The sequence below is a fragment of the Electrona antarctica genome, assembly GCF_951216825.1.
Source record: "Electrona antarctica genome assembly, chromosome: 7".
NCBI classification, from domain to species: Eukaryota; Metazoa; Chordata; class Actinopteri; order Myctophiformes; family Myctophidae; genus Electrona; species Electrona antarctica.
Window position 1 is genome coordinate 5,683,673 of NC_136812.1, and position 17,145 is coordinate 5,700,817.

General features: G+C 43.8%; 1 protein-coding gene across 1 annotated transcript in view; it reads right to left on the minus strand.

The window, feature by feature from the left end:
* LOC306927176 (uncharacterized protein) overlaps positions 1 to 17,145 on the minus strand; it is a 198,620-nt gene that overhangs the window by 91,848 nt on the left and 89,627 nt on the right. Inside the window, exons 9-11 of the mRNA XM_079506862.1 lie at positions 13,631 to 13,730; positions 7,017 to 7,075; positions 5,378 to 5,442 (exon numbers count right to left, since the gene is read on the minus strand). Of these exons, the coding sequence (XP_079362988.1) occupies positions 5,378 to 5,442; positions 7,017 to 7,075; positions 13,631 to 13,730 (224 nt within the window). The remainder of the gene's footprint in view (positions 1 to 5,377; positions 5,443 to 7,016; positions 7,076 to 13,630; positions 13,731 to 17,145) is intronic.

Genomic DNA, 17,145 nt, shown 5'->3' on the forward strand with positions numbered 1-17,145 from the left:
AAATATTGTGTTTGTTGTCATGATTTGTCACAACACGAGTTGGCTTCGTACGACGCTTATAAGGTCTTTAAATAAATACGTTTTGAAATGTCTATGGGAAAAATGCATTGGGAATTATTTCCTGGGCCTGGCGTCGTCATGAAAGGGGGCGGGACTGCGACGCTCTATACTACTGCTAGTTACTTTGTAGAGTTTGAAAATAGCTGATCTACAAGCTCACAAGACACCACGTCATAAAATGTTTTATTACATTTTAGACATAACTAACTAACCTCACCTCACATAACTTGTGAAATGGGACATTCTGCATAATGAGTATACCGGTAGTTTTACTTTTTGCGAGATTAAGTATATTTTGAGTATACTTGAGTAAATGTGAGTACCAGAACATGTTGTGTTTCAACATTGCAGTACTTTAAAACATTTGAGTACTTCTTCCACCACTGGCTGCTATTATTACATCAACATGTGAGGAAAGCATCAAAATGACAGTAGTTGAAAATAGCCAACCAATAGCATGGGAAAACAACTTGTAGATTGACTATTTTCAGGTGCGAACCTAAGCTCTTCCATTTCTCTTGTGAGGACAAGGGAAAATAGTCTAGTTCAGAATGCTTGTTTCCCACATTTGTGGGGACAGTTGGCCCTCACAAGTATAGTAGGCCTAATTCAAGTGTGTGTGTGCGCACGCACGCACGCACAAGCCCACGCCCATACACACACGCACACATGCACGCACATAAAGTTATTTTGCATCCTATGCGTAACAACCTCATATATCTGCTGCTTAATATGCTGTTATGGCATGTGGATATGTATGTGTATTTTTCACCTTCCTGTATCCCTCTCTTAAAACTGTCTCAGTGCCACAGGACGCCTTTGGACGCCTCCCCCTGGTGGCGGAGAGTGCCAATGGCGCCTTTTTTTTTCTTTCTTTTTTTGAATATTCTTTATTTTTATTTTTTATTTTTATTATCCATATTTTGAAAATTGCTCTAATCTGCATGTCAGGTGATGACATGCACATTACATGCACAATATAATTAAAATGTCTTTCTTTTATTTATAATGGGCTTCGGTGGCAACGAGGGCCAAAACTGGTGACCACCAGGTGGCACTGAATGAGTTAACCCATTTTGATCCGGGAACGATTCTACAAATGTCTTTTGACAAACAGTTTTCCGAAAAACCAATGTCAAGGACCCCCAAAATTATATGTAATTGGCCGCCGACCCCCCATCTGAAAATATGTTGTTCCAAGAACCCCCCAGAAGCAAAGATTTGAGAGTTAAAAACGTTCGCTCTGAACGTTCGCACTCGGTGGCGCACTATGAGCTTGTAGATCTGCTATTTTTCAACAGCTAAAGCATAACATGATGCTTAAAACACCAAAAGGGGTTCCCGCCCCAAAATGGGTTAAAATATGTGAAGGTTGTGACTAAAGTACTACAGGTCGAGTACTTTGTCCACAGCTGACTGATGTGACAATAAAAGCCGACTGTGATTCTGGAAGCTTAATTCTCTCTCCTTCTTCCCGTCAGATGCCACGGGAATAAGAGGTGCAGCTACTGGCCCAACCCGTTGAACGAAAAACTCAGATATTGCGCGTGCAAGCGAGAGGAGGGCTTGTGGTACATTGTCTTGGAAAATGAATGCAAATGACGAGGCTCGCCATCTGCCTATAGCGACTGACGAGTGAGTGTTTATTTTACATAATTTATTTGTTATTTTGTTATTATTATTATTATTATTTTAATCATTGCTAAGGGATTGATGCCTTATGATCGGTGAACCAATCTTCTCTTCTCAATCTTGCCCCGCTGCTTCTCAAACCCGGAAGCAGCGGGACAAAAATCTGATATCTCCATAATAATTTCGAGTTGTAGTCTTGTTAGGTTGTGATTACATCGCGTTGATCATCTAGCGGCCGCACAGAGTACATTGTCTCTGCCCGAGAGAGCCCAGACTCTCCCTTCTGGCAGAATGCAAATGTTGTCCAGCAGGGGGAGTGGTTCCACCAGGCTAGTCCCGACCCACTGTTTTGGAAAACAGTGACATGAAGTGTGTGAGTGAATGTTTTATGTTGTGCTTCTTCCACATGCAGCTCCTCCAGGATCAGCCTCCAATCCAGGCCATCCTGATCCTCATTCATAATTCAATAATAGTCCCCAGGACTATTCTTTGTGTTATCCTTATAGCCTAAATGTCTGACGGTACCTTGTGCAGTTTACATTTCTGACTCATAAAGTATTAATTCAATCAATCAATCAATCAAAGACTATGTGTATTCGTTATTTGGTTGATTGAGACCTGTGAGACTCAAATAAAAGTCACGTCACGCTTGTCTTTTTTTTTTCACTGTATTTGACTGGATTGGATTTTTGTAAAAGAAATGCAAGTAATCACAATAAGGCACATGGGAATTAAGCCGGCTTCCCATAGCCAGTCCCAAGGCTGTTCAGGTCAATATAAATCAATAGTGACCAAATAAAACTACAATTACGATGTTGATTCTATTACGTAGGACCTACAGTATATATAATCAGCTGCCATTGTATTTTTCATCCATACATTAGTCTAATTTATAAGCATGTTTTAAATAGTGTGTCATTTACATAAGCCAGAAATATAAAAACAACCAACATTCAAACTCAGGTAGAAATAAATACTGTCCAGTACACTAGCCGAACAAACTGACCTCATCAAACCCTGTACACTCAAGACACGCTCCATATATGGCCAGTACAGAATTAATTCCATATGTTGATCTGACCTCATCAAACCCTGTACACTCAAGACACGCTCCATATACGGCCAGTACAGAATTCATTCCATATGTTGATCTGACCCCCCCCATGCAGTGGCGAAAGGACCTGGCAATGGGCCCCAGTGCAAATATTTTGTTTAGGCCCCCTAAAATATTGTGGCTACGGGTTACAAAGTAACACACACGTTGGTAAAGATAACAAGGAGTGGACAGTGATGTCACACGGAAGTAGTATGGACTTGAAGCTGTTAATAAACCAGTCAGTGACATCACTGTCAAATCCTTGGTGTTACTCTTCCTGCGACCGATAGTCCCTGAAACCAGGCTTTCACCGTCGTCCTGATTCTTTTTTTCTCTTCTTCTTCCCCCTTCATGGGCCCCTTGGGGGCGCTGGGCCTCGGTGCATCACACTGGTTGCACCGTCGATATATATTCGCCACTGCCCCCATGCCAAGGCGCCAGCGCTCGCCCAGCAGTCTGCCGTCACCCAGGCGGACGCGTGCATGCGACCTAGGGCGAGGTCGCTTCTCGCCCTCAGGGCGTCTTACTGGATTATATACTATACATTATGTGGAAAGGCTTCAGAGTGTAATTGTCCTTCTGTAATAAATGGGAATCTTGTTTTGAGGCAAAACAAAATCAATTTGGCACAACTTAGATATCCAAATGGCTGAACTTTAGTCTGTCTAGTACAGGCCTGGTAATTGGCACTGTACTGTACTGTACTGTACTGTACTGTACTGTACTGTACTGTACTGTACTGTACTGTACTGTACTGTACTGTACTGTACTGTACTGTACTGTACTGTACTGTACTGCACTGTACTCAGTGTGAAGCTCAACAGCAACACTTAGGCCCAGCGGTATTGCATCTGTTGAGGCCTCGTGCTGATACAGACAAAAGACGCTTGCAGCGCTCAAAAACACAATTGCATGTCTAATGAAGTAAAGACTAAATTGAAAATCTTTATGGGGTTAATCGATTACACTCAACACACTAAGCAAGTTGCTGTATACTATTCTTTAGTACGCAGCAATAAACACACAAGAAACACACTTTTGTCAGCATATCGATCTATCTATTCTATGCCAGAGTGGTGTGCACAAGCAAAATGGGACAGACAGACAGACAGACAGACAGACAGACAGACAGACAGACAGACGTTGAGGTTTTATTTCCAAGGGGTTACAAACAGATTCATAGCAAGTAAAAAAGTGTGTGTGTGTGTGTGTGTGTGTGTGTGTGTGTGTGTGTGTGTGTGTGTGTGTGTGTGTGTGTGTGTGTGTGTGTGTGTGTGTGTGTGTGTCCGTGCGTGCGTGGCTGCGTGCGTGCGTGGCTGCGTGCGTGCGAGCGAGCGTGCGCGAGTGCGCATCTGTGATTACGTTGTGTCTCTGTGACAAAAGTATAATAGGATGGTGAAGCTGTGAGTGTCTGTAAACGAGGCAGCCCATTGAGAATGAATGGGAGCCGGCAGGGACCCTGTCAGAGTAATCATCCTCCTCCATCTTCAGCCAGTCAGTACTAGTTGTACAGCAATCACAATAGAGCCAAAGAACACAACATTTGGACAACATGCAGTTCATCTGTACTCTCTCCTCTCATCACAAGCCTCATCGTTTTGTTCGCTAGCAGCTACAGTAGGTGAATACATGTTTAGCCTCGGCTTGCCGGTAACATTTGGACAGGTCAGGATGATGATTATACAATATGTGACCAAATTTGACTGAGGGACTGACATTGGATTTTTTTTTTTTTTTTTTTTCTTTTTTCATGTCATATGAAAGCAGGAAATCATATATATATATTGACATATTGGTTGTTCAGTTTGACCCACCAGTTTTGGAGCTACACCTAGCTACATGTTTAAGCATTCATTTCATATTTACATGTCTTCTGTGGTCTCTAACATTACACCTAGCTACATGTTTAAGCATTCATTTCATATTTACATGTCTTCTGTGGTCTCTAACATTACACCTAGCTACATGTTTAAGCATTTATTTCATATTTACATGTCTTCTGTGGTCTCTAACATTACACCTAGCTACATGTTTAAGCATTTATTTCATATTTACATGTCTTCTGTGGTCTCTAACATTACACCTAGCTACATGTTTAAGCATTTATTTCATATTTACATGTCGATTTCAGCTCTGACACTTATTTCAGACATGCTCTAGTTAGTATGTGAAGAGTCTGCCTGTGCTATTAACTCATTTCTGGTGAAAAGCTGGAATTTGCGCAATGGCATGCAGGCTCAGTCAAATCTGGTCACATATGGCTCGAACCCCGACCTCCCAGTTTCAGGGCAGACACTCTAACCACAAGGCCACTGTCTGGTAACACTGACTTGCATGGAGGAGATCTGATTTGTCCTATATTTAATTAGGATGACGAATATTCTAGGCATGTTTGTTAACAACACAAATCTTGTATGAGAGTCCCTGGCACAAAGACATTTTCAAATAGGGGTCCTTGACATGGAAATCATTGAGAGTAGTAGGAGGAGGAGACTAAGTACAATCATTTGTTTTCATTTCAGTATTTTTCTGAAGGTAAAGTATGATCATTAAAGTGGAGCCGTTAGGGAATTAGGAACAGGAACTCACCAAAGGATGTTGAGCACTGTGCATGTTGTCAAGCCGCCAAGAACCGCTCTACGGAACCACAGGATCTGGATGCAGAGAACAGACACCATGGCATCAAAACCACCCCGTTTTAGCACATTTAGACCTGACTGACACTAGATTCTACAAAATGTCTTCTAAATTCTATGTCAGTGGTTCTCAAACTTTTTCATGTCAAGGACCCCCAGAATTATATGTATTTGGCCGCCGGGACCCCCATCTGAAAATATGTTGTTCCAGTGACACCCCCCAGAAGCAAAGATTTGAGTTAAAAACGTTTGCTTTGAAAGAATATTATATTCAAAGATGTTCACGATTTTTCAAAAATAGCAGACCTACAAGTTCATAGCGCGGCACTCGGTGCCGCGCTATGAACTTGTAGATCTGTTATTTTTCAATAGCTAAAGTATGACAATAATGCTTTAAACACCAAAAGGGGTTCCCGCCCAAAATGGGTTAGCTGCAGAACTTTCCACGGGCAATTTCACTATCTACAGGGCGCATTACGTAGGCGCAACGTGTTAGCGCCTGGCAAGAGACACAACGACGGGGGGGCTATCTACTCCTACACACTTTCACTTAGAAAAGCCATTCAAACGGTAACAAATCCAGCTTGCTGTGGACACATTATGCTCATACCTTTCTCTTTGACCCCCCTTTCCACCGGTTGGTTCCCAATGGGAACCGGTTCAGTTCTTTTGGTTCTTAGTCCATGAGCCAGAGCTCCAAAATTGGAACGTTAATTATGAATTGAGTGGGCTAAAACTATACCTATATTAGATTGTTATCACCATGAAACTTCCCTAGTTGATTACTTACACGAAGACAATGGTTTATTGTATTACACATGTTTTAATGTTCAATATGCAAATGAGGCATTATGTAGGAAAATATGCAACAAATAGAAAATATGAAAAGGCTAGTATACTGTGGAAGGGTTATCATATAATAATTGACTTGATCCTATAAACAATCTAATATACGTAGGTATAGTTTTGCCCACTCAATTCATAATTAACGTTCCAATTTTGGAGCTCTGGCTCATGGACTAAGAACCAAAAAGAACTGAACTGAAAAGTACTAAACTAAGTACGCTACTCAAACTATAACGCTGTATTTTCTTGATCTAGGACGGACGGACGGACGGACGGAGAGACACAAACATTTGGGTGACATTAGGGACCACACTGTAAACATACACACCATAGAGTGAGTCTGTCTGACTGTCTGGAAAACGATCGAATGAAGCCCTTAGGTTCAGTCCGTGTTACACTAGCCTGGGGTCCACCTATGCTTTCCGGCAGGATCCGCCAGGATAATCTAGACGCAGCTGCGCGACATGAGACTAATTAATTAGAGCGACAGAGAGAGAGAGTGTGTGTAAGTGTGTGCATGTGTGCGTCATTTTAACATAGGTGCAGACGATCAGAAATCAGCAGAGAGTGAGAGATGTTTGTGCTACTCTATGCCGAATTGAAGTGGACTCGGCCCCAGACTTTTTTTTTTCTCCCTGGAAATAAAAACGTCTGGGTTTCCGAGGCTAGTGTTCCACTGAACGGACTAATCAGCACGGCAGCCACTACAACGTTATGGAGATCACACAGACACATCCATATCCTACCTGGGTCTTGTTGTGGGAGATCTGGGAGAAAAGCAGAGGCATCACATTTACAATCCCTCCTGTTGGGGCACAAACAAAACAAAAAGCTCGTCAGAATATATTTACAGTACCTACTGTACAACATTTACAGCACATAACTTAACCTTCTGTGGTCCAAATCAGATTGTTGGGTTGACCGATCGATCTGATAGTGTACATGGGCATTATCCACGGGCATACTGCTGAAACCGACCAGCTCAGTGGCCTTGTGGTTAGAGTGTCCACCCTGAGACTGGGAAGTCAGGGTTCAATCCCCGGCCGGGTCATACCAAAGACTGTAAAAATTGGACCCAGTGCCTCCCTGCTTGACACTCAGTATCAAGGGTTGGATTGGGGGTAAGTCCCTGCGACATACTAGCGTCATGTCCAGGGGGTGTACTTGTACATCAAGCTGCCTCACGCTACAGAAACAGGAGATAGGCTCCTGCCTTTGGGCCTCATGGCTACAGAAACAGGAGATAGGCTCCTGCCCTATGGGCCTCATGGCTCGGCAAGGCTACTTACTTGCTTATACTGCTGAAACCAATTGTCCCAGACAATGACTGATGAAGATTAATTCTGAAAATGTTGCTGTCATTCTCATGCATTTTCTATTCAGTGGGCATGGCCAAATGTATCTGCAATTGCAGAATATGGGCATTGACCAACTGCATATTGACCAGACAGTGGTCTTGTGGTTAGAGTGTCGGCCCTGAAACTGGGAGGTCGGGGTTCGATCCCCGGTCGGGTCATACCAAAGACTAAAAATGAGACCCAATGCCTCCCTGCTTGCAGCTTGGCACTCAGCATGGGTTAGATTCAGAGGCAGCGTCTTGGCTGCGGCTCACCGCTCCAAGAGATGGGTCGAATGCGGAGAACAAAATTCACTGCGGTAACGTGTGTGACACATCGTACAACTTTGACTTTGATATTCAGGGAGGTTATTTATAGTTAATTAAAACAAAATAACAAAAACTATAGGCCTAATTATACGTGAGAAAAATATTTTTTAGCCAACTGAAATAAAAATAACCTTAGTTTTGGTCTTTGTTGCTTTATTTCATACATTTTATTTAGTATTTAGCACTTTTTATGTATGTGATTTATTGCCATGCTTTTTTGTTCTTGTTTTAATGTAAGTCTGCTAAATGCCTAAATTGTAAATTGTATTTTGGCTGGATGTGAAATATATCTTCAACTCTTTTAGCTGTGCCAGTTTTAAAGAGGGAGACATATCATGGCTCACTTAATTGATTATAACACCAATTATCCTTGAATACAAATTTATGAGACGTATTCTACAGAACTGATCGGTGAAAACCTTTGAGCATACGTTTCGTAGGCAAAGGAAGAACCTCCAACTGCAACTGTTTTTTCAAATGGGTTTCATGTGTTGGCCTTTAACTCTGGTACCGTAGGGCATAGGTCATACAATAACATAAACAAACCCCTGGATTCCTTGGATTATGTAGGGTCCATATCGGACTCTCACATCTGTGCCCGACTATAGAATTTCTTCAAGTCCACACACATAGGTACACATCTCTGGAGTCATGTGATCAAGGAGTATCGGTCAGATCCTTCCTATTCCATTCGAGTTGGCTATGATTGACTTCCAAAGTTTGTGGGCGGTTTTGCTGAAAACATTACACAAATCATGAACTGATCCAATCTGCCCCAAATGATTTAGCATGTATATTGAGGGGCATCTAAACAATGCAGTGCCTAAACCCTAAAGCAATGTCTCGTCCACGGGCAACAAACGTGACCTTTCCATCAAATTAGATATAAATGATCTTGTGACAATGATCATCAAACAAGGTTTCCATACTCACCATTATTTGGTCTGACGATATCAAACAATGAGCAAGTTAAGTTCAAAAGTCGGACTTGCCGACATGTGTTGCGGACTCCCCCATCCACCAAATTATGTTATATCCATCCCAGAGAAATGGTTCTCGGCCCACAGTAAAAAATAGAGCACTATAAACTGACATGGGTGATATGCTGTTGTGACTTAAGGAAGTCAAACTTTTTAGAGACCCCACACTTACTCATAGTACAGACACAAACACAAAGTCACAATAGCAGGCGGTAAAGGGAGAGAGGTATACAAGGCCTGTATTCCTCCCTCTGTGTCCCTTGAGGTAAACCCAATTATTTCTCAACAAATAAACAAAGCACGCAAGACCTGAGGGACTGTCCTCTGCTCTAACCCATTCTGGGCGGGAACCCCTGTTGGTGTTTTAACTATAAGCATTCTGTTATACTTTAGCTATTGGAAAATAGCAGATCTACAAGCTCATAGCGCGCCACCGAGTGGCGCGCTTCGAGCTTGTAGGTCTGCTATTTTTGAAAAGTCGTGAAAAAGGGGGCGCAAATCTTTCAATATATATTTCAGAGTGAACATTTTTAACTAAAATATTGGCTTCTGGGGGGTCCCTGGAACAACATATTTTGAGATGGGGGGTCCGTGGCCCAATAGAGATAATTCTGGGGGTCCTTGACATGAAAAAGGTTGAGCACCACTTGACATAGAAACATGTTTTTTTCAGAAAAATGTTAGGATTTAGAAGCCTTTTTTTTAATCGACCTCAGTCCAAAATGGGCTAAGTCACTGTATCTCAACACACATACATACAGCGCAGGAGTAAACACTTACTGTAGCTGCTTTATCACTGCCTGGCCTCAGCCATATCGTATAGTCTTTATCACTGCCTGGCCTCAGCCATATCGTATAGTCTTTATCACTGCCTGGCCTCAGCCATATCGTATAGTCTTTATCACTGCCTGGCCTCAGCCATATCGTATAGTCTTTATCACTGCCTGGCCTCAGCCATATCGTATAGTCTTTATCACTGCCTGGCCTCAGCCATATCGTATAGTCTTTATCACTGCCTGGCTTCAACCATATCGTATAGTCTTTATCACTGCCTGGCCTCAGCCATATCGTATAGTCTTTATCACTACCTGGCCTCAGCCATATCGTATAGTCTTTATCACTGCCTGGCCTCAGCCATATCGTATAGTCTTTATCACTGCCTGGCCTCAGCCATATCGTATAGTCTTTATCACTGCCTGGCCTCAGCCATATCGTATAGTCTTTATCACTGCCTGGCCTCAGCCATATCGTATAGTCTTGGAATCCCAATCCAAGCGGCCGAACAAATAGAGGATAAGCCCACTATGCAAAAAGGTTACCGCAATGTCCATTAACCGTCTGCCCGCCAGGATTAATAGGCCTATCTCACAGCATTTCCCCGCCCCCTTTTTATGCCCCCTTTTAGAGCTAGTGGTGTTATTTTTTTTTCGGTCCATAGGCTTCCATGTTAAAAGAGGTATTTTCACAAGCCACAAACTACCATTTTGTAAAGGTAAGGTTTATTCTACTTATTTGAGTTGTTATACCATTGTGTTTTCTTCATATTATTATCGGTCTTTGACATTTTAACATTAGGAAATGTACTTAGATTCTCCAGAGAAAAAAAAGTGTAAATTCCTAATGTTAAATGACACCACTATCTACCGGAAGTGGGCGTGGAAAGCGGGCTGTGAGATAGGCCTATTACTCTATCTATCGCGCATTGCAAAGGTTTTATTGCTCGTATAAACCTTATTTTGAAGAGCCAAATATCCGTAACCGGATGTTACAATGACAAAATGCTGTGTGTGGTGTCTTGCCTGGTTGTCGTTCTCTCGGTCGGTGGTGAAAAAACCTGACCGCGAGTAAAGTTTTTTTTCAACCAAGGTTCATGTTTTAGGTTGTTATTAGATTTTTGCTAGATTTAGATTTGCTGCTTTCTTTTGTTTTAGCGATTTTAGCTATTTTGTAGCTATTTTTACAAAATGTTATAGCGATACATTTTTTATTATTTACTATAGTCCTACTAGACCCCAGGAGATTACATCTGGCTACAAAAGATCACTGAATGTGAAGGGAGTGACAAACTGACCAGTAGATCCTGTGATCTTTTGTGGCCAGATGTAATTTCCTGGGGTCTAGTAGGACTATAGTAAAAATTAAAAAATAAACCGCTATAAAATGTTGTAAAAAGAAATCCATATTTAGCTCCATGCTCGAATGCCCCCGCCCCCCTGTCAAAAATAGCTAAAATCGCTAAAACTAAAGAAAGCAGCAAATGAAAAATGTTTTACACTCATCTTATACTTTCTCTAATAACCTAAAACATGAACCTTGGTTGAAAAAAACTAAAGTTGACCTTTAAGCCTTGAGGGTCCACACTGAGGAAGTGGTTGTAACCGAGGAATTGAGGAGGTCTTCAGAGGTCAACTTGAACAACAAAAATACAATTTCCAAGACCTGCACTGGAGAAAAGCATGAAATGCTACAGTGTGATGACGATGATTAGGCTGACATCCAGTAGCAGCCACACCGTGTGGAGTGGCCTCAGCTTGCATGCATGGTCAATTGGACATCCACACTCGCACGCACACGCACACTTCAGCTCAAAATAATGACCTATAGGCCCGCGTGTGTGTGTGTGTGTGTGTGTGTGTGTGTGCGTGTGTGTGTGTGTGTGTGTGTGCATGTCACACTACACCCATCTCACAACGAGGGAGAACGAGTTGTTCCTCTGCCTTCGTTTGTGGCTATTTCCACTGTAGCAGCAATGTCACATTTTAAAGACCGGTTTCTCTTTTCTATATGATGATGATGAGGAAGGCAGGGGACAGGACAATGATTTGGTCTGGCTATATCGGAAAAGACTAAATTAGCCACAGTATTATGACAGAGTTTAGCCCTGATAGCGCAGTGCATAGTGTTAGTCAATTATCGTCCCAATAATCCCCAAACCCTAACCCTAACCACAGAGGCCCATTCTCACCCTATCCCAAAACCCTTTTTTTTGGCTTGGCCTTTCCTTCTTTAGTGATCTTAGACTGGGTCGCGCATCGGTGCTGCCGTTCACCTCCCTTTATACAGGCTGACTAAAAAGCTGAATAATCTACGGAGCTCTCCATGGTTTGGATAAAACAACAGGTTAGAGCTAGTAATGCTATAGCAATGCTGAGAGCACAAGGCAGATAGCTCATCGTATTTCATTGGTGGTCGTGAGTATCGGATGTTCGGCCTCATAACAATATTATCCCATTTAGGTCTGACGTCGAAATAAAAAAAAAAAGTCTTCTGAAAGAATATATATTCAAAGATGTGTGCCGCATTTTCACGATCTTTCAAAAATAGCAGACCTACAAGCTCATAGCGCGGCACTCGGTGCCACGCTATGAGCTTGTAGATCTGCTATTTTTCAATAGCTAAAGCACAACATAATGCTTAAAACACCAAAAGGGGTTCCCGCCTATGATGTGTTATAGTTGTCTCCACCAGGCCGAAGGCATGGGGAGAGAGTATGTTTTGTTGTCTCCACCAGGCCGAAGGCATGGGGAGAGAGTATGTTTTATTGTCTCCACCAGGCCGAAGGCATGGGGAGAGAGTATGTTTGTCTCCACCAGGCCGAAGGCATGGGGAGAGAGTATGTTTTATTGTCTCCACCAGGCTGAAGGCATGGGGAGAGAGTATGTTTTGTTGTCTCCACCAGGCCGAAGGCATGGGGAGAGAGTATGTTTAGTTGTCTCCACCAGGCCGAAGGCATGGGGAGAGAGTATGTTTAGTTGTCTCCACCAGGCCGAAGGCATGGTGGAGAGAGTATGTTTAGTTGTCTCCACCAGGCTGAAGGCATGGGGAGAGAGTATGTTTAGTTGTCTCCACCAGGCCGAAGGCATGGGGAGAGAGTATGTTTAGTTGTCTCCACCAGGCTGAAGGCATGGGGAGAGAGTATGTTTTGTTGTCTCCACCAGGCTGAAGGCATGGGGAGAGAGTATGTTTTGTTGTCTCCACCAAGCCGAAGGCATGGTGGAGAGAGTATGTTTAGTTGTCTCCACCAGGCCGAAGGCATGGGGAGAGAGTATGTTTAGTTGTCTCCACCAGGCCGAAGGCATGGTGGAGAGAGTATGTTTAGTTGTCTCCACCAGGCCGAAGGCATGGGGAGAGAGTATGTTTTGTTGTCTCCACCAGGCCGAAGGCATGGGGAGAGAGTATGTTTAGTTGTCTCCACCAGGCTGAAGGCATGGTGGAGAGAGTATGTTTAGTTGTCTCCACCAGGCCGAAGGCATGGTGGAGAGAGTATGTTTTGCACTCCGTCCGTGTGTGTGTGTGTGTGCGTCCGTCCGTCCTTCCTTCCTTCCTTCCGTCCGTTATCAGCTAATCTCCGGCACCGTTGGCCCGATCCATGCCAAACTTTGCACACACACTCTCTGGATGCCAACGACGAACCTCTGCCCCAAATATTCCTCAACGGCCTGTTGTAGCGCCACCATGAAGCCGATTTAGGCAAAACACATTTCTGTAGATTACTACACAGTACACATTTTATCCATACATCACACAATTCGGTATACACTATCTCCATAGTCATGTGATCAACACGGATCTGCACCATTTCCCATCTTTCAGCATTGCTTTACAGCTCAGTTATTGAAAGTCCAACGGTTTCATGTAAGGTCCATTTATGGGTAAAATAAAGAAAGAAAGAAACAAAACAAATAAGAGAAGAGAAACAAATCAGGTTAATTACCCAGAGCCACGGTGCCCATGAGGAAAGGTTTCCCCATCTGACTGAAGTCGTTGCTGCTCTGGAGGCCGACCTCTGACCCCACTGCAAAGGTCACAGCCACCTGAGAGGCACGCACACACCACAACACACACATGCACACGCGCACGCACACAGAGAGAGAGAGAGAGAGAGAGAGCGCGCAGGCTCAGAGAAATCTGTTCCAATAAAAGCATACAGCTATAATTCCACCATTTCTCTTTAAAAAGAAAAGCTGTTCACATTTAATGAGATTAGAGCCTTTACCGTCACACCACCCACAGGAGCGACAGCGGATAACTTGCGTCTTGTGGACACGACAAAAATAGTAATCAACAAAAATAGTAATCAACGAAGAAACATCGAAATTGTGATGCAGTAACGGACGATTGTACAAGACGAGGGACATGATGCCAACGGAGAGCCAATATGTTTACAGAAACATTTACACTGGGAAAACTAATGTTTTTATAGTATAATTATGTTTCCGCTGCCTCATGTGTGTCCTGACGCTGTCTGCATCTGTTGTGAGGAGGAAGCTGATGTTGAAACAGCGACGGCTCCAGAACATTGTGACTCTGCTGGCTATTTAGAGGGGTACCTGAACTCTTGACACAAGTTCAAGTTCCTCCCCACCCAGAAACACGTTTGATGACGTTTCCATGCAGTCTTTTTTGCGTTCAAGAGCAGACATGAATCTATAAGCTTGGACACTGGTCAGAACAGAGGTTAAGACTGTTGACACCTCTGTGTAGTTTTTGTAGTATAGTATATAAACAACAACAAGCAACAGAAGCAACAGTGATATTATATTGATCCTCGATTGCCGTTTAATTACAGTTCAATAAACAAAGGTGGGTGATCTAATTTATGCTGCCATCCCTCAATCCTTAGGATTAAAGAAAGCTATAAATACAGTTACATTTGTATCCAACTTGGTTCATTTTCTTCTGTCATTCTCTGAAAACTTTCCTCATACTCTCACATCCAAATCCATTTCCTGCATTTTCATCACTCTACCTTCCTTTAGAAGTCATTGAGATTTTTTTAAGAAGCAGCAGTTATGCATCATGTGTGATGTATCACACACGGGCTAATCTTCAATAACATTTGGATCAGAACTTTGGTGTACTTTGTACTGGAAAACTTGAAAAGAAGGCCGATGCACACCTCAAAGGTCCGTTTGGACAAAAAGGTCCAAAGGTCTATGACCGAAACGTTCCCGGACCTCTTTCTTTGATAACTGCCATCCAAATCAAAGATCCCTTTGAAGTACTAGGCAAGTGGAAACCGTATATGCTGGCGGAATATGTAAGTGGAGGAGGCCTGCCAACGCATGACAGATAGACGCTGCCTTTCGGGCAAAAAGTTTCAAGTGGCTTTGGTTAAGAATGTCATTTTTTCTCCATTGATTTGCTGCTACATATTTCGCCTCCCAGATTACTTTTTACAACCAAAGGGAATACCGCCACTCACGGGAATGTCCTTCAGACATTTCTATTCAGACTTTTATTTAGTTGGCACGGGAAGCATACAAAGGGCTGCACACGTTGCGGCACACAGTCTTCCAAAGGCTTTGTGCTAACATTTCAATGTCAGGTGTCAATTTACCTTTTAGCATTGCTCCGGTTAGTATGGAGAGCCTCCGTCCTCACCAGCTATGGGATTGTTAAATCCAGCTCCATTGGGCCTCCATTATAACAGGATTTTCAAAGCGCTGTATCTCAAAAGGTTCTGTGCTTATACTGCCACCTAGCGGCAGCAATGAAGTTAATTAGTTTCCAGGTGTGCATACATTCATTTGTAAGCCATTACAAACACTGAACTATCGCTAATAAATAATTACCATCTTATGGCGGAGATAGGGCCACTGCTGGCCGCTGCTGGCTATTTGCGCAAGCGCACAACTAGCCTATGTAATGTATCGTGGGACAAGGGAACACGTTTCAGCACGTAGAGCGGCTAGTTTCGCAGTTTGATTTGTTTCAATAACTTAAAACTCACTGCCAGACCGGGCGGGGAGGAGGGTCTGCTTCAGCATGCAACTTGAGGATGCGCAGACCGGGCGGGGAGGAGGGTCTGCTTCAGCATGCAACTTGAGGATGCGCACAGGATGCGAGTGGAGGAAATTGGAACACCTTGGATCATTTTGGCGCCGCCCGCACCGTGTTGCCCTGTGCACAGTGCATCACTGGGTGGAGAAAGCTATGGGGGTAAAATGGGCTACACGATACGGGCGGCTGTGGCTCAGGAGGTAGACCAGGTCGTCCAATGATCCCTGGGTCGGCGGTTCGAATCCCGGCTCCTCCTGTCCACATGTCGAAGTGTCCTTGGGCAAGACACTGAACCCTGCATTGCCTCCAATGAGTTGGTCGGTGTGAGCTCGCCACCATTGGTGTGTGAATGTGGGAAGTGAGGACGCTGGCGTCGACTGTTCGCCGCTTCACCTCCCAATGTATGAATGAATGAACCATTGTAAAGCGCTTTGAGTAGGCACGTAGTGCATAGAAAAGCGCCATAAAAATGCAATTCATTATAGAGTAGCAACTTATTGTATAAAATAACCACAGACACGCATGGTAACGATACAGAAAGTTGACAACCTTGTCCTCTTCTAAAATGTTGTGACCCCACCAACGCCAAGCTGTAAATGTTGTGACCCCACCAACGCCAAGCTGTAAATGTTGTGACCCCACCAACGCCAAGCTGTAAATGTTGTGACCCCACCAACGCCAAGCTGTAAATGTTGTGACCCCACCAACGCCAAGCTGTAAATGTTGTGACCCCACCAACGCCAAGCTGTAAATGTTGTGACCCCACCAACGCCAAGCTGTAAATGTTGTGACCCCACCAACGCCAAGCTGTAAATGTTGTGACCCCACCAACGCCAAGCTGTAAATGTTGTGACCCCACCAACGCCAAGCTGTAAATGTTGTGACCCCACCAACGCCAAGCTGTAAATGTTGTGACCCCACCAACGCCAAGCTGTAAATGTTGTGACCCCACCAACGCCAAGCTGTAAATGTTGTGACCCCACCAACGCCAAGCTGTAAATGTTGTGACCCCACCAACGCCAAGCTGTAAATGTTGTGACCCCACCAACGCCAAGCTGTAAATGTTGTGACCCCACCAACGCCAAGCTGTAAATGTTGTGACCCCACCAACGCCAAGCTGTAAATGTTGTGACCCCACCAACGCCAAGCTGTAAATGTTGTGACCCCACCAACGCCAAGCTGTAAATGTTGTGACCCCACCAACGCCAAGCTGTAAATGTTGTGACCCCACCAACGCCAAGCTGTAAATGTTGTGACCCCACCAACGCCAAGCTGTAAATGTTGTGACCCCACCAACGCCAAGCTGTAAATGTTGTGACCCCACCAACGCCAAGCTGTAAATGTTGTGACCCCACCAACGCCAAGCTGTAAATGTTGTGACCCCACCAACGCCAAGCTGTAAATGTTGTGACCCCACCAACGCCAAGCTGTAAATGTTGTGACCCC